Consider the following 14053-nt stretch of genomic DNA (forward strand, 5'->3'; position numbering starts at 1 on the left):
CACAGGTTTGAGAGCGTACAGGGGCTGAAGCTTTAACCAACAACAGAAGAGTAAGAGCAACTTGGATCACAGGGGACAGCCCTTCTCATGCTGGAGGATATTCCTCCCGAATACCTCCATCTAAGATACAGCTGAACAAACTCACCCATGCTACAGCATCTCCAAAGATGTGCATGTGAATTATTTCCTTTTCTAAAAAGCCACATCAAGTCTTGATCTAGGCAAGTGCAGTGCAGGGAAAACACCTCTTTTCTCCCCCGGTTCTTCTCTTCCCTTCAAAAGTCTTCTGGGGATGCAGGGGAGGGCTTAGCAGCAACTCTGCAAAGTCTGGCACAAGAAGCACTGGGGGGGGAAAGAACAGTATTTATCTGACCTCGTTGATTATGTGGTATCATTTAACAAGCTTCCTTGTGGGAATTCTTAAAAATAACTTCAGACATTCAGCATTACATCAGGTGAAGTTCACTCTGTCAACAGGATGCTTTGAGAAGGTCATAAATAGAAAACTCATCTGGGCTCCTGGCTTGGAACGTCCTTACCTAAGGCTTTTAAACAACAAAAAAGTATTCAAGCAAGAAATTAGCAGAGACATCGTTCAGTATGTGTTCTTTATTCCAATTAAAAGTACATTAGAAACAGCACACAGGACCAGCAGCAGCTTTCATGACAATTCAACCCAATACTCTGCTGTCACGAGGTCATTCAGCTGTACTATTAAAGTAGGTGATTGAAACAAGTCTTCCACTCGACACGCAAGCACTCACTCACCTGCCACTTTAAATAGGTTTCCAACAGAATAAAAATAGATACACCCCAGAATACAAAAAGTTTAATTTTAACAGTTTTTTTTTTTCACTAAAGCCTTTATACAAATTGATAAAAGGGTGCACAATTTCCTAAAATTTTAGGTACATTTTAAATGAGCCTTTTTTTACTTGGTAAAAGGATCCATGTTCCTGTCTTTGAACAGAATATGATGGCCAAAATTGCAAAGAAAATTCCTAGTTAAATTTACAATTTATACATTCGTTTTGAAGTGATTCCTGCACCGAGTAGCAGGCCCATGGCTGCTCATGCATGTCCCATTTTCCCCAAAAAGAGCTGTGCACCCTAAGTTCTAGATCAGGAGCCTCCTTCTCCTGGAAACCGGGCTGGGGGAACAACCCACAGGCTTTCAGCTGTGCGCACGAGGATGGTCCCAATGGAACTAAAAGCCCGAGCACAGAAGTTGCAAATCATTCCTTCTCCGGCAAGGATCACCCTGGGGCGAGGGACTGATGACCTGTTTTGCACTACGAGCACAATGAAAGTGGAGCGCTTCCCGTCTGCAATTTGGCTGAGCAATTTAACTCAAAACTCTGGTACTGAAACATACTGTAACAGGTAAATTTGGTGTTCTACAGATTTTTTTTTTTTGGTCAATACACACTATCATGATTTTTTTTTTTCTTCTTTTATTCCTATTACTGACCAGTGAAGCCCAGCAGTTCTGTACGTTATTCACGCGGAGCTTCACAGCAGTGTCTTAGAACTGGCACCACCTGCCTAAAGGTGTCCAACCCCCACTCCAACAGTCATTAGCATTTTACGGAGGTGACTTTATTCAGAAAATTAATTAGTACAGTTCCCTTCATACTGCCCCTCCCTCCCCACCCCATCCACCTACACCTTGGCGAGGTTAAACGCTTCAGATGAACTTCTAGAGTATGTACTTAAGCACTGTCACCACCGCACCGCTTTACGTATAGTGGCCATTCTAACAAATCAAGGACAAATGAAAAATAAATACTGCCCAGCAAAAGCAACACGGCACCTGTGTTTGCGAGTATGAGCTACTGGAGACATCCTTAGGACAATTTACGTAAGGAAAAGCAGGGCAAATCCATCAGGAAGCCAGAAATGAGTTTTAAAGAGCTCAGGGGAGCGCCAAAGAGAATGACATCCTGTTCTGTACAAGTTGAGTTTTTAACCAAAAACCAGCTGCCTTGTTTGGGGTTTTTTTGTGGGTTTTTTTTTTTTTTTCTTATGTCCATAATATATTTAGCTGTTGAATTTTAACTGATCAGGTTAATGCTGAACTTTATTCCATTTAAAGGCAATAAAGCTTTTTTTTTTTTTTTAAATTTGTTTTAGATAATTACGTATCGCCCATTTTTTGGCAAGTGTATTTCTTAGAATTCAAAAGATCTTCCTGTTTTAAGGCTAAACTAAGAAATGTTAAAAGCTTCTGTAAACATTTCCTCTTCCTCCCCATAGTTGCACAATTTGAAGTCCAACTGCAATTTTTAAAATGAGGTAATTTTTGTGTACTCATATCTTAAAGAGTCCTTTTCGGGACTAGCTGAGAGGCGTGCCAATCTGAACGCTGATCCAATTGTAGTGGGAGAGCTTCCACAGCAGGGTACACACCAGTTCCAGCAGCTGTACTTCAGTTAGTTATCTTCTCAATTTCATCCAAGTCGTCAGTATCCAATCTGTTTATCTTTTTGTCTGGGAAAGATGAGAAATAAGTCAGATTTCGTAACACAGAGCAGAGAAGGGAAAGCTGCTTTCTTTAGCTGGTCCTGAGTTCAGGTTTATCCATGAGATGTTCAGTCAGGTTTTTAAAACTACAACATAAAACTTTTTTCTTTTATCAAAGGCCCATCCGGGTACTTGAATGTTACCCACCTCTGGAACATCCATTTTAAGGACGATCCAGGTAGCCAGCAAACAGACAACTTGATGTATTTCTGCCCCATCATAAGTAGCAGTTCACAATCCTAAGTGACATTACACAAAACACAGTTGATGTGCTCTTCTGCGGTCAGTTTAAGGCTCAACAAATATCCATTAGATCTGCTCAGTATACAGCTAGTCAGAACTCTGCAGAAATAACATCTAATTTTAGAGAAAGTCTGAGGGTACGTACTGAAATGTTCCTGGATTCTGTTGAGAATATTCATGCTGTGCTTGCTGTCCACCATGTTAATAGCCAGTCCTCGCTTGCCAAAGCGACCTGTACGTCCAATCCGGTGCAGATAAGTCTCGTTATCTGGATTTCCATCCTTATCCACGGGAAGGTCAAAATTGATAACAACAGAGACCTGCTCTACATCGATCCCTGATAAAAAGAAAGCATCAGATTACACAACTACATTGAAACCATTTTAGAGCAGGAACAGCCTCCTCTGTGTGCAGTCTGGTCACCATATCCAGGTTACCCAACAGCAGAATTTCCAACAGCTCTCACAGAGGTGCCATGTGGCTGCTTCCACATTGAGTGAGGAGTTAAAAGATAGTCTCAAACTCTGAAATGGATCTTTTCCACAATATCCTTATGGGGCACTTGGAAATAAAAACCATCTAGCTGTTGCACCAGAGAATCCCACTGAAATGGCTAACAGAAAAACACGTGGAGCTGCTCAGCTTTATCCAGGACTTGCATATTTTGGAAACTCCCCCCTCCTCTCCAAAGCTGCAAAGGCCTCTTGTTTTTTCCAAGTACTATGCTGTCGTAACTGTTCTAAGATATCAAATTGCGACACAAATTCCTACTGGAGTTCATTACTTTTCAGATATCCGTATTTTGGAACGTTTATTTTAAACATTGAGGGTCAGCAGTACAAGCCAGGCTTGGCGCCAGAAGCATAAAATTCTCACAGGGTGGACTTCTTCATCTCAAGCCACAGGAAGCCTACAAGGAATCCTGTGTCTGCCCACAGGCATCTTGATATGCACAGACATGGTCAGCAGCCCAGAGTCCAGGAATTACTTTAAGGACCCTAATCTCCCCAGACAGGAACACCTGAGGATACGAATCCTTTCTGCAAGCCGGCCAGCAGTATCTTATCTTAGGAAATGCTGCTTCTGTCCCTCCCTGGCCCAGCTCTGCCATGCCCTACCTCTGGCACAGACGTTTGTGGTCACCAGCACCTTTTCTTTGCCCTCTCGGAAACGCTCTATCACCGCGGCTCTCTGTTCTACCATCATTTCCCCACTGAGCAATGCCACCTGATGGCCTTCCTTCGAGAGCTCCGCCGCCAGCCAGCCGGCCGTCTTCCGAGTCTGAAACACAAAGTGAGGCCCATCTTTGGGAGGAAGTTTTAACGCTGTAAAGCAGGAACAAACCTCTCTGGGGTTGACTGGAAGCTCCGCAGCCACTCAGGATTTGTATCTCAAAAGGAAATGGCTCCTAAGTGCTGTGCCCACCCTCCTCTCCGTTACAAACGCTGCTCCCAGCTCTCAAATCAGAAAGAGGAAAGCGTGCATCTGCCACCACAGGAACCCTTGTTTAAGAAAAGTACACATTTTTCCTTTGTGCTCTGCTCCTCAGCTTTCACTCTATGAGGGATTACATATGTATGCTAAAAACTCACGAGCATTGTCAAGAAAACAAAATTACTCAGCTTGGAAAATGGCAGGGTTAGAGCTGAATGTAGTTGTGAAATCCAATAGAGGCTCTACACAGTCTTGAATTAAACAGTTTCCAATTACGTTGGTTTTTCAAGCTCCGATTATGTCTGATATTATTACATCTCGAGACAGCATAAAGGCAGACTGCTGCAGCAGACTCCAAATACAGGTTTTATCTTGCCTGAGCTAGCTTTACTTGGCTGTTCTGGTATGGTCAGCACTGGGTTTTTTCCACAAGTTATGGTGGCTTCCAGAAAAAAAGAAGTCTCAGTATGATTCACAGGGAGACCCCGGAGGTATATGCTGCTTGAGGTATATACCAGCTACCCGAGGGAAACAGACTCCCAGGAAAAGTAACGTATCAGCTGCAGAACTACAAGACTTCCCCATCCCTCATTCTGCTCTATTTTTATCCATTTTCCAACCTCACGGTTTTGGTTTTTTTCAGTAGTTCTCAGTAATACTTTGTTTTGGAAAACTGCATTACTCTGATCTTTGCTTCAGAGGACTTCAAGAATAAAAACGAACTGGATGGACAAACCCAGAGAAAAAAAACCAGCTAGTCCTATCATGGCTCTCAAGATTTCACTCAAAGAGGGAGGCAGAAAAGCCAAAGAAAAGGCCAATTCATGTGCTCAGTTTCTTTCTGAAAAGCACGCCTGGCCAGGTTTTTAGCAATAGCAGACACTAACGGGGTTGTTGGGACTAGCGTTCCCCGAAAGGACTCACATGGCAGAAGATCATGGCCTGGGCAATGGTGATAGCGCCGTAGATATTACAGAGAGCCTGGAACTTCTCATCTCTGTTATTGCACAGAACGTAATACTGCTTAATAGTGTCCAGTGTCTCCTCCTCTCGCTTCAGTTTGATAATGTTTGGGTCAGGAACAACTTTTTGAGCAAACTTCCACACAGAATCCTCAAAAGTGGCTGAAAACAGAAGCATCTGGCAGTCCCTGGGGAGCATTCTGCAAGACAGAGCAAAATGGGCAGGGTTCCCACGCAACACTGTCACCCCCCTGATATCCTGATGGGATTAACACTGCGGGCAAAGCAGAACAATAACCTCAGAACCAGTTATTTCCGTGGCTGGAAATACTAACACTAATCTTACCAACACCTGATCGTTCCCTCATGGACCAGTGGCATCCAGACTTGCATTCTTAAAAATGAATAAACCCTGCTCCAGGGACAGGCTTTTTATTCTGTAAGAAAATGAAACTGCTTGTCATCCCCTGACATTCTGCCTCTATTAACCATCTGGATTAGAGCTAAATATATCATTTTAATCTTGTTGCTTTATCGGTGAAGACACCGGTCAAGAATCTAGCCCTGCTGTCCCTACGTTACAAAATAGCTATAATCAAAAGAAACAAAAATCACCTCAGGCAACGTACGCCGAGTCCTTACCTCTGAATGCGGATGCTCTGGTCCTGATGGCCCTGGGTTGCTATCATCACGTCAGCCTCATCCAAGACGAACACTTTGATTTTCTTGGGATCTATGAATTTCAGTTTGGAACACCAGTCCAGCACAGTGCCGGGTGTGCCGATTACAATCTGCTCAGAGATCTTCTGACCTCTCTCCACTGCCGAGACAGAAAGGAAGGCTTTCATAAGATGGCTGCGCAGACAGTGAAATGCTCTGCCCCTCTCTGAACTAGCTTATTTCACCATTTGACTGCTCAGTTGTTCGTTTACTGTATCGCACCCAAGGAACACCATTTTCTCATTTACAGTCTGTTGGTAGTGTTTCACCTTACTCACATTTATTGCCTCGGACAGCATACGCAAGTTTCAGCTCCGGATAAAACTTTCCCATTTGTTCAATCACTTTTCCTGTTTGAAGTGCCAGCTCGTATGTTGGGGAAAGGCACAAACACTGGAGGGATAGAAAGATAATGCATTTGAGATGACCAACATCCTGGGCAACACTACCACACTTGCTTTTAAAAATCCTTATTATTGAAGTTTTCCTGAAGACGAACATGCGAGCAGGTGAACGGTTTCTGAAAGCCCATCAGTTCTGCATCCTGAAGCTAGGGGAATGAGCTGGTACAGTACAGTCACCTAGCCACTGGCTTTCTGCATTCAATTCTGCTCCTCAGAATTGAGAGTGCAGATACTCTGCTGGGGGACATATATGGACAGTAGTGACAAGGAACCTAACACCTACAGTTAGACTCAGAGACAAGAACAGCATTTTTTAAGGAAAGAATTCTGGCCTTGATAACACCGCTCAACTATCTCATAAGGAAATAGGGTTAAAAAAAGCCTTTCTTGGCATTTCTGCTCTATTGTCACAGATATCTCCTCTTCCATCCCAAATTCCACTTACTTAACCCCCTCTAGCCTGCAATATTTCTCTGATTTAATTTCTCCCAGAATTATATCCCTCTGATTTAACTCCTCACAGAGCAATGGCATCCTGAGTGATGCAAGGGAGGGACTGAAAGGAACAAGTTGTGAGCAAAATCCACGTCTTTTGCATTAAAGGCATTTTGCTAGATCCCCAAATCAGCAGCCCCTGCTAAGCACTTGACATAAACAGCATCACAGAGATGCTTTCATCGAGCTATGAATTTACTACCAACGGTCTCAAGAGAAGCCCAGGCTCTTCACTAGGTGGCACTGCACCACCACAAAACCCCCCAAAACAGTCACATCCCAGAAACTTTACCTGTGGATACTTATTCCCAGGTTCAACACGACTGAGCATGGCCAGGACAAAGGCAGCCGTCTTGCCAGTACCGGACTGAGATTGTGCGATCAAGTTCTGTGGGCTGCAGAACGTACAGCAGACATGAGCTCAACAAGACAAACCACCCAGACAACGTACTCATGGGGTTGAACGATAAAGAAAACACGAGTGTCATTTTAATACCTTTTAGATTTATCACTGCTCTGGACTGGTGCCTAGCTCGGCCAGCTACGCTCCACAGGGCAGAAGTTAGTTTCTGCCCTCTACCAACACCCTCTTTCAGCACAAGTGACCTCTTGATTACGGAGATTTGGAAGGAAAACTGCAATTATCTGGCTGTTCTTTTCCATTTTGTGCATCTCCCCCTAGCGTCTTCACACTTCACACATTTCAGCTCAGGGGTGCGGAGAGGAAAACCAGCCACACAGGCAACGCAGCATCTCAACTACTCCCACCCACCCAGGATTTCTGGAGCTATGTTCCACAGCAGCCTTATTATTTCTCCCCTACACTGACTAGGAGAATGGGATTGACCTCGGCCGAACACTGTGGCACTGCGTGTTCAGTACCAGCCCTAGGAAGAGGACAAATCCAGGGCTGCCATCACATAGTTTGTGATCACGGAAACACCGTGGCATGGGAACCCTTCCACCACAGCCCAGACAACTCCCCCACCACCATCCTCCCCTCCAAAGCTCAGTCATAGTACACTAAATCTTTCAAATCCTTCCTATACCGGGAGTAGAAAGTATGTGTACATACGGTTCAGCAAGCATCATGGGCAGGGCATTCTCTTGTATCTTAGATGGTCTGTTGAAGCCCATGGCATAGACTCCTTGCAGGAGCTGTGGTTTCCTGAAAACAGAGGAGTTTTTATACCGTGACCTATTAAAGTATATTTGGTTTTCATTTGTGTACAAAAAGGTGAGAAAAAACCTTGCAGCCGGACCTAGAGCTGCCCTGGATCAGTGCCTGGCAGCTACAACAAGTGACAGCAGAAAGTTTGGAAAGGAAGCTTTGCAAAAACCCCAGCCTGCATGCCTGCCTTTCACAGCTACATGGAAAACCTTGTGTCACAGCTCTAAGGCTAGCGCTGGGCTTCTTGTTCTAAAGCAGCTTTTCGGACAATCCTGGGAATCCCAAAGCAGAACAGTTAATCCTGTCCTTTAGGCCAATCCCTTTTCCTCAGCGATGCCTAATCTCAGCGCCAAAATTATCACTCCTTGAAGGCCCAAATTCGGGGCAAAGCGACCTCAGTACGTGAGGAACAGAATGAAGCGTAATGTCGTGAAATCATTGCAATGACTTCTGTAAGTCGTGATGGATTCTCTAATACCAACTGACATCTTAACACCAGAGCGGTAGTGGCTGAGCGCCCAAAACTGGTAAATGACTGATGAACTTAGTTGACCGGGACTACACCTCGTGATCCATGGTTACAACCCAGCACTCAACCTAAGTGTGTGGTGACACTGCTAATTGTCAAATGCTCAGCAACTGCTTTTTCTCAGGGGAGCTTTCTAGTCTCAGCAGACACTCGTATAGACAAGGAGATCCAAGAACAACCTAAAATTCAGGTTATGGTGCTAGTGAACTCTAGCTGATGACCTCCAAGTGCTTACTGCAGCGCTGTTAGTGGTGCTCAGAAGTAAGGGCTTTCCTTTCAAAGCAGGTTATGGGTTTCCTGCCCAGCATTTCCCACTCCTATTCAGCACAACATGCTTTTTTAAAATCGTGTATTACTTTCAGACGACGGATGGAACAAAAGCTCTTTGAAAATGTCACCTTGTGCTGCTCAGAAGCAAGGACGTACAAAGCCCAGCTCTGCAACAGTTGCCAAGGATACACCAAGTCATAACAAAATGAAGACTCAATTAGTCTGGCTGCCCCCATCATTAACTCACTTGGACTGTTTGGCTTTTGAAAGATGGGAATTAGTCTAACAGGCACTACAGGACCTCAGCTTTTTTTGTAGACATTCAACCACTAACGCTAACAAAGTGAAGCGACATCCTGACATTTCACGGTGAGAAGTCTCATCGGCTCCGATTTCCCCGTGGAGCTTTGCAAAAGAGCAACAAACCCGAGATCATCAATATAACCACCAACAATCCCAACAGGACAGCCTCTTTAGCACATTAAAAAAAGGTATCAATCTATCATGCCTTAAATACAGCTATCGTCACTTGAAACCTCCACTGGTAAAGGTATTCAACAGGAAGGGTCAGAAAATACTAACACCAGTAGTCTCTCCAGTACATAATCCAATATCGCTGGCAGAGAAAAGATAAGCTTTTCCCTTTGTATTATTCACCGCTGCTGCTGCTGGACCTTCACAAATAACCATCAGAGAACAGGAACAGAAGATGGTCGTGTTCATTACTTCTGCCAATAAAACAAATCTTGTGGTTTCTAAAACACTGCCGTGCTGCTGGAACACCTGCTCCGAGCCTCCCTGCATTTGCTAGAGAACTGGTGGCGAAATAACGATGCCTCCGACACAGAAAAGGTCTCAGTTTGCAATTCACATAACCCTGGTGACAGTGGCCGTGGAAGAACAGCCCTCCCTCCTCTGTTCACCTCATCCAGCTTATCACAGGTGAGCTCCACTGTGCGTTTAAAGACCAAAACCCACACATTAAATTCAGAATAGTGTTGCTAGAGCTGATTATAGAAAGCAATGCTAGCTCTACACCAACCAGGACTTAAAATAAGCTCGTTTCATATGGAAGCCTTCACAAGGCACCAAGATAAAATAATTATCCTTGCATTTAAATAATACAATAAATGATATGCTAATTTATTAATGACAAATTTGCAGTAACTTGAAACAGAAACCCATGCACTTTGAAGCGCTATCTCCTACGCAGCCAGGGAATCTATCAGGACACGAGGGGAGGCTCCAACTATCTGATCGGCTCCGAACTCACATCTGCTCTTGCAGTCTCACCAAAAGCGAGTCAACGCTACTCTCCCCGAGTTCAAGAACGAAGCTTCCTACAGCTGAGCAGGCCAAACAATATGCTGAAAAATATAGTCATAAGGGCATCTGTTTAATATTTCTGTTCCCAGGTTTTAACAGCTCAACGCAGAGAAGTCTCTGGCTCGTCCCAGCATTACCCTTCTAGCAGCTTTGAACCGACAGGCACTTACAGTCGCAGCTCCTCAAAAGACTTCACAGAGTAGAGAGGCGATGTGGGATCCCTCTGCAGCACCTCCACTTGATTTGTTGTGTCAACCAAGTTACTGCGGATTAGCTTGTTCAACAAGGACTGGGCAGCTCTGTCCTCTGGTGAAAAAGGAGGTAGGGGAAAAACCAAAACATCATAGCCAGTTTCCAGTGTCGCTCCCACTGAAACGCTGCATTACTGAGCCACTTCAAAAGGACAAGATGCATCCAAATACTGAGATTCTCTATTACAGAGCAACGTCATAACAGAGCCCAGACTTCCCGAGTGAGACATCCATCAGGATAGCCCAGAGATTCACATTTAGTATTCAGGAAGACAAATCAAAGAGAGCACTGTTGTAAGGGGGACCTCAACAGATACAGAACTCTGCTTATTTAAGATCTTATAGCTTAGCATCTAACTGGAAGGTGGGACAGGGTTAAAAGCCTCTTAAAGCCTTACTACTATCTGACATGTGGGCAGACACCTTTTAAGGTGTATCTTCTTTTTAAGGAAAGTTTGAGGACAAACAGTACTTTGAAAGATTCCAGGGCTGAAACGCAGCAAGGGCTGAGAAGTGAGATCAAAACAGAAGGTTAAACTGCTGCACTTTGGGGTTTTGCTAATAAATCTGTTTTCTAAAGCCACCTTCTGAAGGATTTAGAGCCGTTACCCTCCTCTTAACAGCCATTTCATAAACGCAACATGTTGGTTGCTACAGCAATTCCAGCTCCAGGTTATCCAACTGCTCCTGTCTCCAGTCCTGCCTCTGAGGATACTGCTATCCCCTTATTTCTCTCCACTCTAATCCAGGAGTCTCCCAAGTTATTACAGGACCCAATGGTTTTAAAAGTATTATGGAGGAAGGACATGTCTTACAACTAAGTCCTTGGGGCAGGATACAAGACCATCCATCCTGAGACATAAGGCAGACTTACTTTAAGTATATAGGAAATTAATTTCTTTTCAACATTCCTTGCCACAGCTTTTTTCAAGAAGGCACTTACCCTTCTCCTCATCCTCCGTCTTCTCTACGTTGTCATCTGCCTTGACAACAGCACCTAAAGTAAAACAGACGGTTTTGGGGCAGATGTGAGGACAGGCAGCCCACACCCGCAGAGTTTTAGGTTTTGAATATTGTGCAAAAAGCTACAAAACAGCCCATTTTCCCGGCGAGAGCCCTGCTCTACCGGTGCGCAGAAGAAACCCAAGTTACGGCTTGCTCTGTACGGCCCAATCACAGTTTATCAACCACACCAACAGATTTTGCCCGCACAGCTCCTCGAATACAGCAAAACACGATTTTAAAAAGTCAGCCTAGCAGAACAAGCACATGAGCCAGATATTTAGTCTACACCACTGTTTAATCTCAGCTTTATATTTCCCTTTTCTGGAATTTCTTGTCTAATTGGGAATTTACTTTGGCAGCAGCGCTCCAAAACCAGCGGAAAAACATTACACCCTTTCTAAGACCATTTGTGTGGCTGTAACTCACCATTGGCATCTGGTTTGGTTTTTTCCTCCTTCAGGTGTAAACTGCTCAACTACGAGTGAGGAAAAACACAAAATCAGAGTCATTCAAAGGCTACCGTACCTACGCTTTACCACTGGCCAGGAAAACCTGAGCTTGCATCAAGGCTTCCAGATTTACCGCCAGCTAAAACTATTGCACGGCCCCCAGCAAAAACCCATGCTCGAAGGCAAACGAGATGAAGTCAGCAAAATAAACTCGATTTCAAGACTTTTAAGGCAAATCCAACTTTTTCTAAGCTGTAACGACGACACAGAGAAGGGGTTTGTTTTCTGTCCCTGCATCTCCCCTCCCCAACAGCTCTGCTGATAGCAAAATGGGAGAAAATTTACATTCCAGGATGGAAACTCGAGCCGAGCGCAGGCCTGGCTGACACAGCTGCCCCAGGACCCGTCCCTCTCCCCGAAGGTTTGTTTTACCACCAGAAATGTGACAGGGAGAGGAGCCCTCAGGGTCTTCCCGCACGTCCAGGGGCTGACTTAATGCTCTCCATGCTAAAGTGCAGCACATGAGCGGCTCAGAAAAATAAAAAACCCAACACCTTAAACAAATTTAGATCTTGCAGAAAAAAAATGAGAGAAAAAGGGATTTTTTTGGCTCCTGGATGAAGACTGCGGGCTCGGTGACCACCTCTGAAGCAGTGCTGCTGACAGGGCTGTGTCTGGATGTAGGGTGAGGGGGAAGGACAGGGGCCTCCCTGCCCTTTTGATTCTCAAAAAATGAAGAGGGAAAAAAAAAGAAATTAAAAAAAAAAAAAGGAAGAAAGGGGCTTTTTTGCACCTAAAGGAAGACCCCAGGCCCAGCGACACCCCGAGGCGGTGCTGCCGGCAGGGCCCCGCCGCGAAGGGGAAGGACAGGGGCCTCCCTGCGCCTTGGATGCGCCAGAAAAGAAAATGGGGAGAAAAGGGGTTTCCGGCGCTCGCTCTGTGCTGCGAGGAGGCGGCGGCGCCAGCGCAGCCCCGGGGGCCCCGCGCCTCAGGGCCGGGCCGCTGCCCGGGACCTCCCCGGTCCCCCCTGCTCCCCACTCACCGACTCGGCCGCCGCCTCCTGCTCGTCCACGGCCAGGGCCCAGGAGTCGGTGGCCATGTCCGGGCCGGGGGGCGCTGGCGCCGGGCTCGCCGTGAGCAGCCGCAATGGCGCCGGGCGCGGGAAGGGCGCCTGCGCCGCCCGCAGTCACCGCGCCCGCCCCCCCCCGCGGCCCGGCGGCAACCGCGGCCGCGGCGTTGGCGTTCCGGGAGCGGTGCGTTCCGGCCCCCCCCCAATGCGGGAGGGGATAGTAAAGGGGGGGGACAGAGATGGATGTGGGGTCGCTGTCCCACCCCGGGCTGTGCTGTGGGGCGCGGGGGGTGCGGCCTGGCCTTGGTGTGGGGCCGAGACCTTGCCTGCTGTGGGGCTGGGTGCTGGCCTGCTGCGGGGCCTGGCCCCCCGTATGGCGTGGGGCTGGGGCTCAGGGCCTGCTTCGCTGCGTGGTGTGGGGCCTGGCCCCATGTATGGCGTGGGGCTGGGGGTCAGGCCCTGGTGCGTTGTGTGGTGTGGGGCCTGGCCCCCTGTATGGCGTGGGGCTGGGGGTCAGGCCCTGCCTTGCTGCATGCTGTGGGGTCTGGCCCCCTGTATGGTGTGGGGCTGGGGGTCAGGGCCTGCTTTGCTGCATGCTGTGGGGCCCAGCCCCCCCCTACGGTGTGGGGCTGGGGTCAGGCCCTGCCTTGCTGCATGCTGTGGGGTCTGGCCCCCTGTGCGGTGTGGGAGTGGGGCTCGGGTTTCCCATGTAATGGAGGCCCTTTGGGAGCTGAGGCTGGGGGAAATCACGCGGTGACATTTGCGAGGGAACCACAGCTCTTTCTGTCTCTGAAATAGAGATGTAGGTGAAAAACAAGGTTGTAGAATGAGTCACGGAGGCGTAGAAGTGGCAGGAACATGGAAAAGTCGTTTGTGTCCCGTCTCTCGCTGTAGGGCAGGAGCTGGCTTAGACCTGATATCAACCCTGTACTTTAAAGCTCCTGGAATAAAGGCGAGAAAAAGGGAAAGTAGAAAGGAAGGAAGTGTGGGAAGAGCCTGCGGGATCTCCTCGCTGGGCTGCTGTTCCCTGCGCGGTGTTTGTGCTTCCTTGAACCTTGCGTGGAAGGAGCAGCCCTCAAAGAGGGTCTTAATTTGTGTTTTTATTATATGCGGCAGGACTAGTAAAGTGGCCAAGCCTGTAGGCATCAGCCAGAAGTTCCCAAGACGAGGGTTACTTCCTTGTCTCGGTATTTACCCTCCCT

General features: G+C 46.8%; 1 protein-coding gene across 1 annotated transcript; it reads right to left on the minus strand.

The window, feature by feature from the left end:
* Nucleotides 1-589: 589 nt before the first annotated feature.
* Nucleotides 590-12981, minus strand: LOC140661514 (ATP-dependent RNA helicase DDX19B). Its single transcript, XM_072883776.1, has 12 exons — nucleotides 12825-12981; nucleotides 11760-11808; nucleotides 11272-11325; nucleotides 10248-10383; nucleotides 7857-7949; nucleotides 7074-7176; nucleotides 6161-6275; nucleotides 5805-5982; nucleotides 5125-5362; nucleotides 3885-4047; nucleotides 2912-3103; nucleotides 590-2490 (listed from the first exon to the last, which is right to left on the minus strand). Exons 1-12 carry the CDS (start codon nucleotides 12879-12881, stop codon nucleotides 2429-2431), a joined length of 1440 nt encoding a protein of 479 aa, XP_072739877.1. The 5' UTR covers nucleotides 12882-12981; the 3' UTR covers nucleotides 590-2428.
* Between the last annotated feature and the right edge of the window lie 1072 nt (nucleotides 12982-14053).

This window comes from Ciconia boyciana, chromosome 19 (genome assembly GCF_034638445.1).
Source record: "Ciconia boyciana chromosome 19, ASM3463844v1, whole genome shotgun sequence".
NCBI classification, from domain to species: domain Eukaryota; kingdom Metazoa; phylum Chordata; class Aves; order Ciconiiformes; family Ciconiidae; genus Ciconia; species Ciconia boyciana.